At 42.5% G+C, this 19209-nt stretch overlaps 1 protein-coding gene across 1 annotated transcript; it reads right to left on the reverse strand.

Moving 5' to 3' along the window:
* Positions 1–3591: 3591 nt before the first annotated feature.
* On the reverse strand, positions 3592–15171 carry LOC137290422 (ceramide kinase-like). The gene is made up of 12 exons (XM_067821347.1): positions 14636–15171; positions 13975–14202; positions 11026–11148; positions 9904–9967; positions 7225–7364; positions 6981–7055; positions 6520–6669; positions 5860–5950; positions 5511–5548; positions 5028–5218; positions 4377–4546; positions 3592–4288 (listed from the first exon to the last, which is right to left on the reverse strand). Exons 1-12 carry the CDS (start codon positions 14799–14801, stop codon positions 4237–4239), a joined length of 1488 nt encoding a protein of 495 aa, XP_067677448.1. The 5' UTR covers positions 14802–15171; the 3' UTR covers positions 3592–4236.
* Between the last annotated feature and the right edge of the window lie 4038 nt (positions 15172–19209).

Genomic DNA, 19209 nt, shown 5'->3' on the forward strand with positions numbered 1-19209 from the left:
CCAGCAGATGGACGTCACCATTGAACCGGGCTATGACATCGACAACTCTAAAGCTGTCTCCACCTCAATAACGATCCTGAACAACCGCCTTATGGGGGATGTCAAGGTAACAAAGCTTATAGAATCTTTCTTTTACAACTCACGAGATGCTAGTGTGCATGCAGCTCCGACGGTCCTGGACGATGAAGCCCACTTTGGACCTGTAGAGCGATGTGAAAGTACGACCACTGATTCTCAACAACGTTTACGGTTTAGAATCAACAATCCATTCGATAGCACACCTCCTGAAGGTGTCAGTATCTTCGAACTAACGCCGGCTGTAGATCCTCTTGACAAAATGGTTCACGGCTACCAACTTGTGGTGTATGTTACTATCCACCCAGACTCACTGTTATCCGGACCATTCCCGACAAAAACTGTCCAGCTGATTGCCTCCCGTTGTGATATTAACAAGACCTGCGAGGCAGGGTTACCCTGCAGACTGACCTGTCTCGCCGTTGGCAATGACATACGGAAGATCGAGGTATTCAAGGGAAATAACAGCTCTACTCAAGCCTTCACACCTAGAGACACGGTCTACTTTCGTTACACAGCCGATGCGAGCTTTATGGCCCATGACGTAACTTCCGGTGATACGTACACGTTCAAGGTGACGGGGATGGATGGGAGCACGGATTCGTTAACAGTTAACATCACAGTTAAAGATGGGCAGTGAATACGGAGGTGTCTTGGTGCTTCCGTCTTGACAACTTGTACTTTCCGAATAGGATTCCATGTAGTATTAAGCTGCTAATCACCATCATAATTAAACCATGAAGTATGATTGTTCACTTAGTTATATTCAGATCGTGATGCTAGATTGTACCGTGAATTATATCGTTAGGAGTATTTCATGTCTTACTAACTGCATGGTACTCGTTAGCAGTATTTCATGTTTTACTAACTGCATGGTGATGTGTGGTCCTGTACATAGAGCACAGGTCACAAATCAGTTGATGTTTAAACAACGTTGGGCGATCAGTCCATGAGTGGGTGACCGTGTTTGGCAGCCTGACTCTTGATAGTTTCCAGTACTTCAGTCCTGCCACAACGCAACACATGTGATACATGTGGTCTCACCTTAGGTAAATGAATGTCTTCAAAATTTTCTCTGTTCGCCCAGCAGGAAATGGGTACCTGATGGGATAAGGTATGTGACTATTAACCTTCTAGCGCCTCTGGGGCAGCTTGGGCCCCCGGGGGTAATAGTAATCAGATTTTGACAGCATTTTGAGCACCCACAACGGATGGAAAATAGCGCATAACAAATACATTTATTGTTATTAGTATTTATGTATGAGTACAGGCGAGGTATGGACATGTATATATGTATCGTCTGGTCCTAGGTTTCCGTACGTCACACGGTTCCAGTTAGCTGTGCTCACCCTCAGATAACATTATGTTTACATGGTGGTGACATGTTTGCAATTGTTCATGTGATAAAGGAGACAACAAGGAAAATTCTTAACCGTCCGGAAATCAATAACACGAGGCGTGTAGTCTAGGAATAAGGTTATACAGACAAGTTTGCTGATTAGCTTTCTTGTCATTACGTAAGCGTGTAAGCGTACACAGTAGCTACATATTGAACATTCATTCTGACTGGCACTTGCACTCAGTTACTCACCGACCACCGTCAACGTGTTATAACTTGGTTTGCGTCCTTGTATATCTAAAGACGATGCAACTAATACTAAAATAGAATACAGGGCTCTCACTTGTAGGGCCAACGGGTCAGTACACTCATGTCATGTCTACTTCAGGATTCATTCTTCACATCGGATTCCCAGGTTTGATTCCCACATGAGCACAACGTGTGAAGGCCATTCCTGGTGTCCCCTGCCGTCACTTTCCTGGAATATTGCTTTAAGTGGCGTACAACTAAACTCAGTCACTCACTCTACATCAGCCCCGGTATTCCTTCAGCGGATTATCCTTACAAAATCCAACTTCATATGTGTGAGGTCTGAACACATGATGATGGATGTAGGAGGCTGAACGAAGCTCTTGGGTATTGCATCCTAGCTTAGTGCTTTCACATTGCTCTGAAAACTGATGGAAAGGTGGGGTACAGTTAGTTCTGGCTCTGGGTCGCAATAATTTCTACTATAGGGATCTGGGGGCCAGTGGACGTGAGGTGTCGAATGGATTGATATGACCTCGTGACGCCATGTACTGGGCTGATACACTCATCCTGGCTTTACGACTTCCTACACGCCACATGGTGATTTTAGAAGAAGTATTGAGATTAATATAAAAAAGTGTCTCTCTGCAACGGTATCCATACGTGTAGTATTAATTGTTAGCAAACGTTAGTCTTAAATGCCATATGTGTGTTATATTAAATCAATACATGTGCTTACTTCCAAGATATTCAGATATTGCATATTCAGTAATTGCCGACGTTTAGTGCTATGTGTTGTGATTAAGTCGGAATGCCTCCGAAGGCGATAATAGGTCACCTGTTGTGAGGCACTCCGTGATCTCACATAAACATCCCACTCAGGATTCAGTTTGTTCAGTGAAGGAATATAGTTAGTCACATAACATAGCATAAACTGATTGGCCATCTTAATATTCTTCCTTCTAAAGAGCCCACGTGTGTACTGGCGCTTCTAAATATAACAGTTATGAAATCTAAACCGAAGAACAAATGAAAGTACACAGCTGGTGTTTGCGGATTATATTCCAAGCAACGACGTGAATATTTTGAAGCGTTTTGATTGTTACTTAGAAGTAACAAACATTGTACACATTTTGCTAAAAACAACACAAAAATCTTTTGCATTGATGAGCGTGAAAGATCGTGAAAATTATGTGTCTGTTATACCACTTGTGCATGCCGTGTGTCTGTAGCAGGCACACACCAAAACGTCTAGATTATACCACTGGAGCGAGAACGAGCCATTGCAATGTCGCAGATAGTGGCTTCAAAAAGCCATATTGCCAAAACATTCCATTGCCTAAGACACATAAGAAGCATCAACCAGGCCGGACAATAATCTGACAGTTCTAGAACTACATGACCCGTGAAGATCCGGGTTAGAATTGATCTTCAGTAAAACATGCTTGTAGTAGGATGTGACTAACGGGACTAGTTAGTCAGACTCCCTGACTTGTTGACACAAATCACCGTATACAATTCGTGTAGATCGGTGGTCATGCTGTTGCTCACTGGATTGTCTTGTCTTGTCTCGAATATTTACATCCTGCCGCCATATAACTGGAATATTGATGAGTGCGGCGTAGAACTAAACTCACTCACTCCAGAGCTAGATGACCTTGAGTGACCATCAATAAGACATTCTCCTACAGCTGGTCTCAGCCCTGCCTTGTCAAGTTGATTATGTGTATATCGTGTGAAAGATCACAGTGCCATGTATACACATGAACATTAATATAGGACAATATGAATAATTCACCAGCTGGCATTTCGTTGAGGATTTCTCAAAGGATGAAAATCTTTTTCTTATAGATTTCACATTTAAATGGCCAACTTCTGTCGCGTATGGTTGGCAAATATTATTTTCCGGCAATAACTTGTACTGAAAGTAACGATGTTCATGCAATGTTCGTGTTTATTTAACCATATTCTAGAATGTTGTGAAAAGTCGACAAAAGTGCTTATGTTTAAAGAACAATGTCCAAGGACTACATGATAGGGCGAAAAACACAACACAAGTCTAAATGATATCGCAATGCGTAGGATTTCTTTTCCAGTGAGCATGTAACGCAGAACAATATGTCTTATTGTTTGAATACAAAAATTGTACAAACACACACACACACACACACACACAGATAGACACACACACACACACACACACACACACACACACACACACACACACACACACACACACACACACACACACACACAAAAGGGACAGTTTAGTAGCCGACATTACTATTGCTAAATCTAACTAGAATTTCTTCTGTACCAATGGTTCAAGTGACAACACTGACGTCACTTGTTGAAGCGGATTATCAAATAAATCGTTGGTGCAGCAATTGTATATATACATCTGCATGAATAACTCGTACTGAATATTCCTGTGACCCTGGCCGGTCCGACATCGTACATTCACAACGCCATATTGCCGCCAATAGTGAGTGTCATGAGAAGTATGTGCACTCACTCATGTCCATGTTACTCTCTGTCCCTGTGACAACCATGCTGTAGTCGGAGTAGACATACTACCAATACTCGTAGTCTGTAGCATAGAATTCTGTTATCCTTGGTCGAAGTCTGAAACAAGATAGACGTTATATAGAAAATTACAGCGAGTGTGCTAACTGCAGACATTTGTCTTCAAGGGTATTGCTCAGTGTCTTACCGGACATCCATGGACTTGGACTTGGTGGGACGGAACTCTCCCTCGAAGCTGATGACACGCTCAAGTTCATCTCTCTTCTCAGAAGCAGCCGAAGGTTCCCGTGTCTCCGACTCCACTACACGAAACCTGTACCTCTTCACATAGTGCTCCTCAATATGCTCTGCGTTGTACTGGAATAGCCAACACAACACCCAATGAGATGACTGAGGTAATAGTATGTCCTATTATGTGACTGAATGAAAGAAAGTCACATTGCATACCAATTGATGTAATGACAGGTGGGATGAAAAGTAATCAATACTGTTTCAGTCAACCATGATATTGTTCATGCTCGTACTGATACCCGTGAAGATCCGGGGAAGAATAGATCTTCAGCAACCCATGCTTGCCACGAGAGGCCAATATACTTTTCGTAAGTGGCGATTAACGGGATCGGGTTGGTCAGACGCGCTGAATTGCCTGACCACACGTCATCAGTTCCCAATTGCGCAGATCGATGCTCATGGTGTTGATGACTGGGTTGTCTGGTCCAGACTCAAATATTTACAGACCGCCGCCATATAGCGGGAATATTGCTGAGTGCGGCGTAAAACTAAAAACTCACTCACTCACTGGTAAATCCACGTTATATAAGCAATTGCCCCGTCTCACCACGCTATTCTTCATGTTCTGGTACTTTTTCAGCCACTTTATGTAAGCTAGTGAACCCGTCTGTTTCTCCAGTAGCATGTTCACTCCGGCGCCTTGCTGGTCCATCTGCAGCTTGGCCTGGTCGGCCACTCGGTGGAAACCAGCAAGCATCCCATAAATGCCGGTATATGTGCCGGAAAACTTCACCCAACCTACAGAAATAGTCGGTATGCCACAATCAGGATACATACTTAACTGTAGAACATGTTACTCTAGGTGGTAACTGCCCTAGACCCGGGCATATAGGATGTATTTGAGTGACATCATTATGGAGTCGTATACGATGTTCTTTCAGTCTAGATGTTCAGACCGTGACATTACTCTACATACTATTACACAGACATACTGAGATACTGCTTACAAAGAATATGCTGCCACATCAGTAACCGGTGTATATATCCCTTGATGTAGGCTTCCAAACACTTCCCATCAACTACAGTTTACCTTGTGAGTCAGCGTCTTTAGTTACATCATCACCAGCGCTGCCGTTGAAAAGAAGATGCACATCATGTGAACTGTTGTTACAATAATCTGACGGGTGAAATAATACGAAATGGCTGCCTTCACCTGTATTAATCACAAATAACCCACAAGGTCGACAAATTTTGAAAAGCATGTATTGGAAAATGAAAATATGACACTACTTGTATGCAGCAGCCTTTAGTAGGGCAAAGTTTCTGGTGATGGTTTAGGTATTTTAAATGCTTAAGATCTTAACATACTGTAGCTGGAAAAAATAATCTGTGTTAACGTTTAACTTTGCAGTATGTGAGTTATTCCAGGTGGTTCTTACCGGACATCTTTGCTTGGTCTGGTAGCAGGCAGATATTCCCCTTCGACACTGAACTCACGTTTCTTGGAGGCTATGCTCTTCATTATGCTCACTGCAACAGAGGTCAAGGTTAGGTAACTGATATCCGGTTGGCGCTATTTGTCAGACCATCGTCTTAATGACAGAGAATCGGCAAACGAAAATCAACTAGAAAAGGAACGACAGACGGACTACGATTGACATTATCAACAAATATATCATTACTATACACAATAAAGAAAAACAAACAGCAATGTTGAGGGAGGCTTATTACCCAAGAAATACCAGGAAATAAGCCGCCAGCCTAGCAATCCATCCGTTTAGTTTAACGAACGGGAATTGTAAGACATTTCCACTTGAATACATTTGGAATGCATTGAACAATTTTGCCGCAACGTCCTATACGTATTGAACAGAACGTCCTCAATCATTACACTACTTAAACTGAATGTAAATTTTCAACTTCTACGGGATATTTGCCTGATTCTTCAAACAGAGAATCCATTTAAATTCTAGATATTCTTTCTGTATTGATAGTGTGCGAAGTAGCCACTAGCCCAGTAGTATATAAATCTTCACAATCTGACTGAATTTGCATGGGTTCATTTTGTATCACACTCTCTATGTATGGCATATACTCACCTTGGTAACGAAGTGTCTTGAGCCAGCGACTGTCATCCGTCTTAATCAGCAGGTCAGACCAGAATCCGTAAGCAAGGGCAACACCAGCATATCCTATCAGGGGACCGGGGTATTCGTGAACACTGATGATATTCATGTAGTGCTTCTTCCCTGAAAAGATAAAGAATGAAAGGGCAGTCGGTTCGGGGTGCACTAGCTAGAGGAATGAATTGTGGCGCCTTAGTTGATATATTGTAGGGCAGTTACAAGAATGAGAGTCTTCTCTCTCTCTCTCTCTCTCTCTCTCTCTCTCTCTCTCTCTCTCTCTCTCTCTCTCTCTCTCTCTCTCTCTCTCTCTCTCTCTCTCTCTCTCTCTCTCTCTCTCTCTCTCTCTCTCTCTCAACAAACATGGTAGGAATTAACGGTTTGTCAGCTGCTGGACAAGTAGGAAGTCACTGATGTAGGTACTCATTGATTCTCACCTCTGACAGCCACCAGTGCCGCTGTCTCCAAGTCCCTGCATCCGTGACAAGCCATAGAGATTCCATTGCCTGTTCCTGGGGGAAATGAATATCGTGTAGTTAGAATTAACAAGGTAGATTCTTGTTCATGAATCTTCAGGACAGGATCCACTGCATTATGCTGTCATCCTCTGATATCACCACCCAAATGTTTCAGTATGTTATGATGGCAGTTTGTAATGGAGATAATAATGTACATACTGACCTGTAGGTAGAGTTCCAAGTGCAAAAGGTACAGGTTTCAGTTCAACGTCTGGGTCATCAAGGTCTACTCCCTCGTTATAGCGGGGGATTAACGCATGCAGAACCTCTTGGAACAACCCATCGCCCCCAGACACAATCAGCCTAAGGTAAGTAACACAGAGCAGTCAAACGAAGCCAATAATGACGACACGAGGTGGACATCGTCATAGAGGCAATAACATTAGTGGAGAGATGGAACAGTCCTAGTCACAGAAGCAGTAACAGTAGTGGAGAGATGGAACAGTCACAGTCATAGGAGCAGTAACATTAGTGAAGACATGGAACAGTCCTAGTCATAGGAGCAGTAACAGTAGTGGAGAGATGGAACAGTCCCAGTCACAGAAGCAGTAACATTAGTGAAGAGATGGAACAGTCCCAGTCACAGAAGCAGTAACATTAGTGAAGAGATGGAACAGTCCTAGTCACAGGAGCAGTAACATTAGTGAAGAAATGGAACAGTCCCAGTCACAGAAGTAGTAGCATTAGTGGAGAAATGGAACAGTCCTAGTCACAGAAGCAGTAATATTAGTGGAGAGATGGAACAGTCCCAGTCACAGGAGCAGTAATATAAGTGGAGAGATGGAACAGTCCCAGTCACAGGAGCAGTAACATTAGTGAAGAAATGGAACAGTCCCAGTCACAGAAGTAGTAACATTAGTGGAGAAATGGAACAGTCCTAGTCACAGAAGCAGTAACATTAGCGGAGAGATGGAACAGTCCTAGTCACAGAAGCAGTAACATTGGTGGAGAGATGGAACAGTCCCAGTCACAGGAGCAGTAACATTAGTGGAGAGATGGAACAGTCCCAGTCACAGGAGCAGTAATATAAGTGGAGAGATGGAACAGTCCCAGTCACAGGAGCAGTAACATTAGTGAAGAAATGGAACAGTCCCAGTCACAGAAGTAGTAACATTAGTGGAGAAATGGAACAGTCCTAGTCACAGAAGCAGTAACATTAGTGGAGAGATGGAACAGTCCTAGTCACAGAAGCAGTAACATTAGTGGAGAGATGGAACAGTCCCAGTCACAGAAGCAATAATAATAGTGGAGAGATGGAACAGTCCCAGTCACAGGAGCAGTAATATTAGTGGAGAAATGGAACAGTTCTAGTCACAGATTCAGCATCCATAGAGAAAGGTGACGCAGTCCTAGTCACAGGAGCAGTAACATTAGTGGAGAGATGGAACAGTCCCAGTCACAGGAGCAGTAATATAAGTGGAGTGATGGAACAGTCCCAGTCACAGGAGCAGTAACATTAGTGAAGAAATGGAACAGTCCCAGTCACAGAAGTAGTAACATTAGTGGAGAAATGGAACAGTCCTAGTCACAGAAGCAGTAACATTAGTGGAGAGATGGAACAGTCCCAGTCACAGGAGCAGTAATATAAGTGGAGAGATGGAACAGTCCCAGTCACAGGAGCAGTAACATTAGTAGAGAGATGGAACAGTCCCAGTCACAGGAGCAGTAATATAAGTGGAGAGATGGAACAGTCCCAGTCACAGGAGCAGTAACATTAGTGGAGAGATGGAACAGTCCCAGTCACAGGAGCAGTAATATAAGTGGAGAGATGGAACAGTCCCAGTCACAGGAGCAGTAACATTAGTGGAGAGATGGAACAGTCCCAGTCACAGGAGCAGTAACATTAGTGGAGAAATGGAACAGTCCCAGTCACAGGAGCAGTAATATTAGTGGAGAGATGGAACAGTCCTAGTCACAGAAGCAGTAATATTAGTGGAGAGATGGAACAGCCCAGTCACAGGAGCAGTAATATTAGTGGAGAGATGGAACAGTCCCAGTCACAGAAGCAGTAACATTAGTGGAGAGATGGAACAGTCCCAGTCACAGAAGCAGTAACATTAGTGGAGAAATGGAACAGTCCCAGTCACAGAAGCAGTAATATTAGTGGAGAGATGGAACAGTCCCAGTCACAGAAGCAGTAACATTAGTGGAGAGATGGAACAGTCCCAGTCACAGAAGCAGTAATATTAGTGGAGAGATGGAACAGTCCCAGTCACAGAAGTAGTAACATTAGTGAAGAAATGGAACAGTCCCAGTCACAGAAGTAGTAACATTAGTGGAGAAATGGAACAGTCCTAGTCACAGAAGCAGTAACATTAGTGGAGAGATGGAACAGTCCTAGTCACAGAAGCAGTAACATTAGTGGAGAGATGGAACAGTCCCAGTCACAGGAGCAGTAACATTAGTGGAGAGATGGAACAGTCCCAGTCACAGAAGCAGTAATATTAGTGGAGAGATGGAACAGTCCCAGTCAGAGGAGCAGTAATATTAGTGGAGAAATGGAACAGTTCTAGTCACAGATTCAGCATCCATAGAGAAAGGTGACGCAGTCCTAGTCACAGAAGGAAAATGAAAATGAGGAAAGATTTAACGGACACAGTATCAATGGCGGAAGACAGAGCGGTCGTTTTCCACTGAGGCAGAACCAATATCAAACCTGGAAAGTATTGTCCATGAAGTTTTCCCCAGGAAAACAGAAAACAGTTACAAACACGTATTGCTATAAAACTAATATATGTTCGCCAGACTACACCCTCAGCTCGCCACCAAACCCACATCCAGGGCACATTGTTAACATGTTTTTCTTTGTGTATTTTTAGATAAAAATCGATGTCAAACTCACCCGTCCACATTCGTGAAGTCATATGTTTTGGCTATTTCTTCTGCATGGCGGAATCGTTCTGTGACTGGAAGGTGGGCGTATGATATAGTACATGTATTTGCTGAGGTGTACATAATACGTTGTTCACTGGTCACGAGTGGAACATGAGTTCATGTGCCCTCGATGTTTGTTTATGTTCACTTCTGGCTCAGGGAACATCAACAAACATCGAGGGTACATCAACCCATGGTCCCCTCGCGATCAGTGTGTTTATCTTACCGAACACCTCAATGTTAATTTTTAATTGTTTGAAGCACAAGTACAAAACGTTTTGCAGCCATCGGTAGACTTTGCAGACAGGAAAACAGATATAGTGTTATTTCCCTTCTAACGATTTGCATTCGGAAGACATCGGTAATTTTCGTACATCATATGTGATTAAATGTTAGTGGAGATAAAGAACTACTACCATGAAGTACCAAATGGGTAAGGCATTCCCAACAGGGCACTTTGAAATGTTGCTCGCTTGTTAGCGGGGTACATTGAAAATAGTAGAAGAGCGCTCAGTCAGTCAATATGTGACATTTATGTTTGAGGTAAGACAACAACAAACTTTTCATGACTAAAATCAGACATTCACTTCGGACTCCATGTTTCGGTTTTATGCCGAAACTTGAAGGGAAGGACGTGTAAACTACAGAGAATTTAGAAATTATTATCAATGTCTGCGATTATTTCAGTGTATCAGTATGTACACGTGACCGAACAAGTATGCGACATAAATACAAGGCATAAATACATTTCAAAGAATCATGATTGACATGCATTGGGTAAATTAGGTCGACATACATTGATCCAGAAGAACATTGCATGCTTTGGGGAATTGCAAAGACACAGGGATATGAATGAACTTTTACGATTTTCATGTTTACTATGCACAGAAGACTTCATGCACAATGAGCCACTTATATACCATATGCATTTGACATGAACCACGAAGATATGATATGGAGATAAACTTATCAACATACGTTCCCTGTGATATTATGAAGGCATATACAATATGTCGTTGACGTGTTCTGCATATATACCATACGAACATGATATGATAAAAAGTCATGCAATGATGAAAGTAATGCTTACTTATATGCTTGGCGTTAATCCCCGCCAGTTCAAAGAGTGGTCGAACAATGGTCTCATACAGCTTGGCTCCTTTCTTTTGTCCCCCGATTGGGTTGACTAGAGTCAGCAGACATTTGGGACGACCTGACCCAATAAAAAATGTAGCCGCCCGCATGGTATGAAAAAACAACACGAATAAATCAAACATCACCAGCCAACGATTAATAGAAACAAGAATTCATTGATTAAAGGACCATTGATCCGGAGCGACTAATGGCTCTCGCCAACGGTCTAATTAAGAAATTAGCTGGTCAGCACCTGCTCCCTCCACCGTGACGGACACGGTGACAAGGCTATTGTCCACCTTGGCAGAATTTCTTCAACAAATACAGTGGGACATTAAGGAGGGTGGATACCCATCATAGGTAAACAGACAGAATTTTTATTTACGTCTCACCTCTTAATATAAAATGCAATCATAGAACTTATAGTAAAAGTACAGCGAGCAACAAAAAAAATGGGTTATGAGAGACGATGTTAAAGGAAATGACATAAAATATTTCCATAAAATAGCAATTTGTTGTTTATCCCAGGGTGCATGCCGTTATTTGAAAATATTCCTGGTATTTCGTGTCTAAATGTAGTAAAGTAACCCGGCTGTAGGCTTTTACAGATGTTCTAATGCCTGGGTTCTAATTGTGACTCATCCAATTTGATCCTCTTTCTGCTTTTCTTACCTCCATATTTAATCATGTCATGTAAAATATGATGTCTACAGGCACCTACCAAGCCATTCGTTTCGCTGAAGTTAAATAGCCTGTAAAACTTTATATTGAGATAGTACTGAGGGTTGTCCCAACTTTCATATTAAAAATCATGTGTAAGCCCAGCTTTTTCACAATGGCAGCTACGCCCCAGATAATAAGAACACACATTTCATTTATTTGAATCAGTAAATTAATAACAACCACTTTGACATTGTTAGGAACAACCGACAATTGTCTAAAGTTAAAAACTGATTTACCACAGCAAATGCATAAGTGACAATATAGATCAGTTCGTATCCTCAAAACAGTGACGGCCCATAAGTGTTTCCGGGCAAATAAAATTGCATGCAATACAGCGATTACTTCTCCCTTGCTGTAACCCTTGTTGGTGTCCTCCCATTACGCACACAGGCAGTTCTCAGACGCCTTAAAACAACAATATATACGGTTCAATGAACAGATTGGTCACTACCTGTTACCTGTACACATTATAATGGAGCAGTCCAAATAGTAACACACAAGAAGCAGAAAAACTAAACATTTCACTTTAACTTGTGGTCTAACAGTCGTTGGCATCATCATATTGTAAACATTGTCAAAAAGACAAATAAAATTATTGGAATATTTAAGAAATGAAAAACCCTACGTAACAGAACAACGCCAACGTTTCTTCAGGATTGACTGTGGTACTCTACATCATCTTTTATTCCATTAGCAGTTCAAATGTGGGATAATATACCTTAGCTATTAGAAATTTGGACTCTTTTGTATCATTTAAATCATATATCCACGTGAAAGAAACGTGCACCTAAACAACAATGTTTTACACACATGATTAAGATATATGACGAGATCATTTAATTGTGATTTATGTAGAATAGACATGACGAATAGATGTGAGAATGTTTTTCCTTACTCCCTTGAATGTCCATTGTATGCGATCCAAAGACATAAACTGTTACAACCTTTAGAAAACATTGATAAATTAGAACACTGACTGGTATTAATCGTATTTCACATGGCAGTGCAGGTCTCGCATTTACTGAAAAAATATTTTTATCTCTCTCAAACAATCGTTTTCTCAATTAACTTCTGTTGTACGTATCCTGTTATTGGGAGAGGAATATCTTAGTTGGATAACTTGTGCCTAATCACTTTCTGGAATGAATAAAACACAATCACACACTCCGTCATTATGAAACTGCTATGGGTCAGTGCCCTTTAAAGCAAATACCACACTTTCTCAGCTGAAACATTTCTTACTTTAGGTGTCCCACCATGTACAACCATCCCTTCAGTTGACGAGTTTTATCTGTTACGATGTCAAGCTACTCCTTCAGTTGTCCCGCCTGTACTCACCAGGACACGTTTTATCAGGTACACTGTCTAGCCATTCCTTCAGTTGTCCCGCCTGTACTCACCACGACACGTTTTATCAGGTACACTGTCTAGCCATTCCTTCAGTTGTCCCGCCTGTACTCACCACGACACGTTTTATCAGGTACACTGTCTAGCCATTCCTTCAGTTGTCCCGCCTGTACCCACCACGACACGTTTTATCAGGTACACTGTCTAGCCATTCCTTCAGTTGTCCCGCCTGTACTCACCACGACACGTTTTATCAGGTACACTGTCTAGCCATTCCTTCAGTTGTCCCGCCTGTACTCACCACGACACGTTTTATCAGGTACACTGTCTAGCCATTCCTTCAGTTGTCCCGCCTGTACTCACCACGACACGTTTTATCAGGTACACTGTCTAGCCATTCCTTCAGTTGTCCCGCCTGTACTCACCACGACACGTTTTATCAGGTACACTGTCTAGCCATTCCTTCAGTTGTCCCGCCTGTACTCACCACGACACGTTTTATCAGGTACACTGTCTAGCCATTCCTTCAGTTGTCCCGCCTGTACTCACCACGACACGTTTTATCAGGTACACTGTCTAGCCATTCCTTCAGTTGTCCCGCCTGTACTCACCACGACACGTTTTATCAGGTACACTGTCTAGCCATTCCTTCAGTTGTCCCGTCTGTACTCACCGCGACCAGTTTTGTCCGCGCATTGCCCAACTAGTCCTGTACTCACCATAAGTTTTATCAGCTACATTATCCAACCATTCCTTCAGTTGTCTGTACTCACCACGACCTGTATTATCTGTTACAATGTCCAGCGATTCCTTCAGGTGTCACGCCTGTACTCACCATGACCAGTTTTATCAGCTACACTGTCCAGCCATTCCTTCAGCTGTCCCGCCTGTCCGATAAACGTAACATGTTTGTGTCTAAGGATGTTGATCTTCTGATGTTCTATGTAATGCAGGGTAAATCTGTCCTCCTCCGGCGCCACTCCCAACCTGGCCTTCACGCCCGGCCCCCGGGAGACCCCTCCCAGGTATGCAGTGATGACGTCATTCCAGTCAACGTGGCAGTCTGAAATAGAATCAATATCTATCAGTATGACAAAGGTTTCACTATTTCCTATGAGGTTGAGTATTATGTAAGCAGACATTCATGCATCTCCTAACTTCAGTTGATGATTTCAGTTCAAATATGTATATATACGTGTATAAGGTTGCCTATATTTATGAACATTTATATCAAGTGATCCCGAGGGTGGACAGCATTTTGAGAGAGGGAGGGCGTGGGTTTGGGTGTTGTGCACTATTAAGGAAAGGACTTATATACTTCATTTTTATCCGAGTTATAATGGTCATGTGACAAAATTTCAAGACTAAAGACGGGGTGCGCACCCCTGCACAACACTTCCCCACCCCCACCCCGGAGCCGCCTGTTAGTAACTCCCTGACTCGACCATGGAGAAGTTACAGATAATAAGAGTAAAATAAAATACACAATGCCTGACCTGTAGTTTGACCTTGACCTCTCCAGGTGAGACCAGCGTCGATCAACTCGAGTCGAACACTTTTCCCCGACAGTGTAAATTCTCCCGCCAACCGCACACCCAGAGGTATCTCTTTTGTTTCAGTTACGACAGTAGAACTGTCGCTTTCAGTGACACCAGACGCCATGTTGGACTGATCGCCGTAGACGTCAGTGAAATAATTTCTGGTATTTGACCGTTTCCTTCCGTCTTAATTCTATCCTGCCTGACTGCCGACACAGTGAGTAGTATAAGCAGGGACCGCTGTAGCTGTCGAATACCCTCGCAGATGAAAAACAGGGTGACAGTATGCTTTCCAGGAGGCTTGGCTATTGTGCGGTCGTGGCAGACAGGAGCAGGCTATAGTGATATCATGTTTTTCATACCATTTGTTGTGATACTTGTCATGTGCACACGACGAAGGAAATACATTTTACCAACGCGCTGTGCCCTCCCTGGCCGCTGATCGTGACTGACCTAGATAGAGGTACAGCTAGATAAGAGGAGAGAGTTTATATGCGGGTGTATACACCTGCCGACCTGTGACTCACACCCACGGGTGTTCAACGTTTCATGTACAAACACAAGTACATACAATTGCGGTTACTGCAAATATTTTCAAATATAACTTTCCCATGTGATACGCGTTTTCTGTCAGGACTGATTTGTTCCGTGCGTCACAAGACAATACGCAGCTGGTCCTGTCACAATTGTTAGGATTCAATAGCCTGTACAAGTACACCTGTCAACACGCGTGTCTACGGTGAACATCATCAGAATTAAGACGAAGGATATGCCTAGTTCAAACTTCCTTTGGTTGATTCTACTACACATTACAATACCTAACAGAGAATTTAGTCAAAGGGTAATTCCAATTCTGCTTTGGCGAAGCATGTGTATCCTCCTCAAATCCTACTCATAGCTGTAAATACAGGGACAGTTAATAATATTATATGGTCTCTGTTAACGTGTAGACATATAGAGAGAGTTAAAGACAACAAAGGACAAATGAAAAGACAAAGGGCATTGTCGAGGCTATAACGAGGTGGTGACATAACCCACAAGGGATAACTATTTAGGTTATAAATGTCAAGCGTAATTAGCTGTGACACATCTGGGGAGATAATAGCACCCAGCTCCCAATAGAAATAACCTTATAAGGGGAACGTCATCTCCTAACACGACTGATGATTGCCTCACATGTACTACACCATTTGAATTTGTCTAGATAACCCAACTGATATGAACCTCAACACTGTACAAGAGTGAAGCGGTCCAAAAGCTACAATCTTAAAAGATAATACATTGTCAAATTAGTGTCAGTGTGACACAGTGAACACAACATGCTGTACCGGTTGCAGTTACAAAAGAAACCAAATTATTCACCAAATTCTACTTAATTTTGTAACAAAATCAACATTAAAGTAAAATGTCCTAGTTGGTATTTGTCCAGGTGACATATGTCCGGGTGTTTTTCGTCCAGGTGGCTTTTGAGCTGCTCTCTGTAGTTAATATGTACCTGTCTCATCGCCCATTCAGGGACGTGAATGGCCAGTCGGAAGCTTGTTTCGCGATCAATGTCTTTAAAACTGAGCTATGAACATTAAAATTATAACACCAAAATTTACTATTTTCAATTTCAAGAGGCCCTATCATGCGTATAATTATGTTTGTTCTTGGACGAGGTTATTGCGGTAATAAGGGGAAGTTTCAACTGGGCGAGTTGTTGACGTGAGTCATTTGCACCATCAAAGTGCAGCACGAACGTATACAGGGTGTCATCCATGGGTGTGATCAAGTGATTACTCTGCATGTAATAACGGGGCACATCTGTATGATGTGGTTGATTCACGCATGACTCTCCACCATCTGTTTATCTGTCTGACATGGCTGAATCAGGGGTAACTCTCTGTCTTCTGACTGTCTGTATGACATAGCTGATCTATGTGTGACTCTCCACCTTCTGTCAATCTGTGTGGCATGGCTGAATCATAGTTGAATCTCTACCTTCTGTCTATCTGTGTAAGATGTCTGAATCAGGGTTGACACTTTCCTTTCTGTCCATCTGCATGCCGTGTCTTATCTACGTGTGACCTCTACCCTCTGTCTATCTGAATGACATGACTGAATCAGGGTTCACTCTCTACCTTCTATCTGTATGTGGTTGATCTTTATGTGACTCTACCTTCTGTCTATATGAATGTTATGGCTGAATCAGGGTTGACTCCACCTTATCACTATCTGCATGACGTGGCTCATCTAGGCTGACTCTCTGATACCTTCTATCTATCTGTATGACAGCCGATTCAAAGTTGCCTCTCTACCTTCTATCTATCTGTATGTGATGGCTGCATCAGAGTTTACTCTACCTTCTCTCCAACTGTATGACATGGCTGACCTACCTTCTGTCTATCCGAATGACATGGCTGAATCAGAGTTCAGTCTCTACCACCTGTCTGTCAAAATATTATGGTTGAATCAGGGTTGACTCTGCACCCTGTCTCTATCTGTATGACGTGGCTGATCTAGGTGTGACTCCCTACCTTCTGTTTGTATGACGTGGCTGATCTAGGTGTGACTCCCTACCTTCTGTCTGTATGACGTGGCTGATCTAGGTGTGACTCCCTACCTTCTGTCTGTATGACGTGGCTGATCTAGGTGTGACTCCCTACCTTCTGTTTGTATGACGTGGCTGATCTAGATGTGACTCCCTACCTTCTGTCTGTATGACGTGGCTGATCTAGGGCTGACTCTCTACCGTCTGTCTATCTGTATGACATGGCTGAATCAGGTTAGACACTCTACCTTCTGTCTATCCATATGACATCGATGATGCAGGGGTGACTCCACCATCTGTATATCCGTATGACATGGCTGAATCAGGGTTGACTCTCTGCTTTCTGTCCATCTGTATGACATAGCTGATGCAATGTTGACTCTGCCTTCTGTCTACCTCTATGACATGGTTGAATGTGTATCTGTATGATGTGACTGAATCAGGGATGACACTCTGCCTTCTATCTATCTGCATAACACTGATGATGCGAGGATGACTCTCTAACGTCTACCCATCTGTATGTCATGTATGATTGAGGGTTGACTGTCTACCTTCTGTGTATCTGTATGGCATGGCTGATCAAGGCATGACTCTACCGTCTGTCTGTATTACATGCCTGATGCAGAGTTTACTCTCCAACTTCTCTACCCTTTGTCCGTCTGTATGACATATCTGATTGAGTGTTGACTCTCTACATTCTGCCTATCTGTATGACATAGCTGATGCAGGACTGGCTCTCTACCTTCTGTCTATCTGCATGACACGGCTGAATCAGGGTTGACACTTTACCTCTTGTCTATACGTATGACATTGACGATGCGGGGGTAACTCTCTGTCCATCTGTATGACGTGGCTGATGTATGTGTGACTCTACCTTTTGTCCATCTGTATGGTATGGCCAAATTAGGGTTGACTCTCTACCTTCTGTCTATAGCTGATCTATGTCTGGCTCTGTCTCCTGTCCATCTGTATGACGATTACGAATCAGGGATCACACTCTACCTTCTGTCCATCTGTATGACATGACTGAATCAGGGTTGACTCTCTACCATCTGCCTGTCTATATGACATTGATGATGTGGGACGACTCTACCTTCTATTTATCTGTATGACATGACTGAATCAAGGTTGACACTATACCTTTTGTCTGTTTGTTTGATATGACTGATCTAAGTGTGACTCACTACCTTCTGTCTATCCGTATGACATGTCTGATCTAGGCATAACTTTCTACCTGGAGTCTGGATAACCTTTTGATCAAAGAGTAACTCGCAAAGTTTAGCCCACTTGAGTGACATAATTGATGGTGGATTGACTCTCTACCTGCTATCCGTGTGTATGATGTAGTTGATTATGCCATTTCACGACAACCCTTGCTACCAGATAATGTCTCAGACATTAACCTTGTTATGTTACTCAAAATCCCTGAGAGTGGGCATACACTTTTAATAAAGAGTTCGGATTTTGACGATTCCACGTCTGGGGTGGGGGATGCTTGCATCTCTACCAAAACGGTTCCTTTAAAAGAAATGTTTTGTGCAAACACTTTAATGTGTGAAAGAATAAGGAACTATGAATGTAGATATTCAAAAAGAAGTTTGATCACACGTGACATCAGTGCCGTATTCATCTGAACTGAAGTCATGATTTTATTAATTATCAACTGTTAATTTCCATGAAGTGATAAGCTGGAGTACGTCACACACGCAGAGGAGTATGCTAAAGTGTCTCTGTCTATAAGAAATGACAAACGACAATAAGGTATTACTTACTTCAACAACCATGTTCCAGAGTTCTCAAGCTACCTATCAATAATTTTGAGTAAACATGCAGATATATGTATACCAAAATATATCTGTCTATTCGCAATCACAAATAACATAAAAGTTAAATTAAGACGATACATGCAGTATACTACGCACTACTAGTAAAATGAGCATGTATGCTTTTTTCTGACTGATCAGATCTGCTTTAGGGTGAACCTACAGAACAGGAGATG

This window comes from Haliotis asinina, chromosome 7 (genome assembly GCF_037392515.1).
Source record: "Haliotis asinina isolate JCU_RB_2024 chromosome 7, JCU_Hal_asi_v2, whole genome shotgun sequence".
Taxonomy (NCBI): Eukaryota; Metazoa; Mollusca; class Gastropoda; order Lepetellida; family Haliotidae; genus Haliotis; species Haliotis asinina.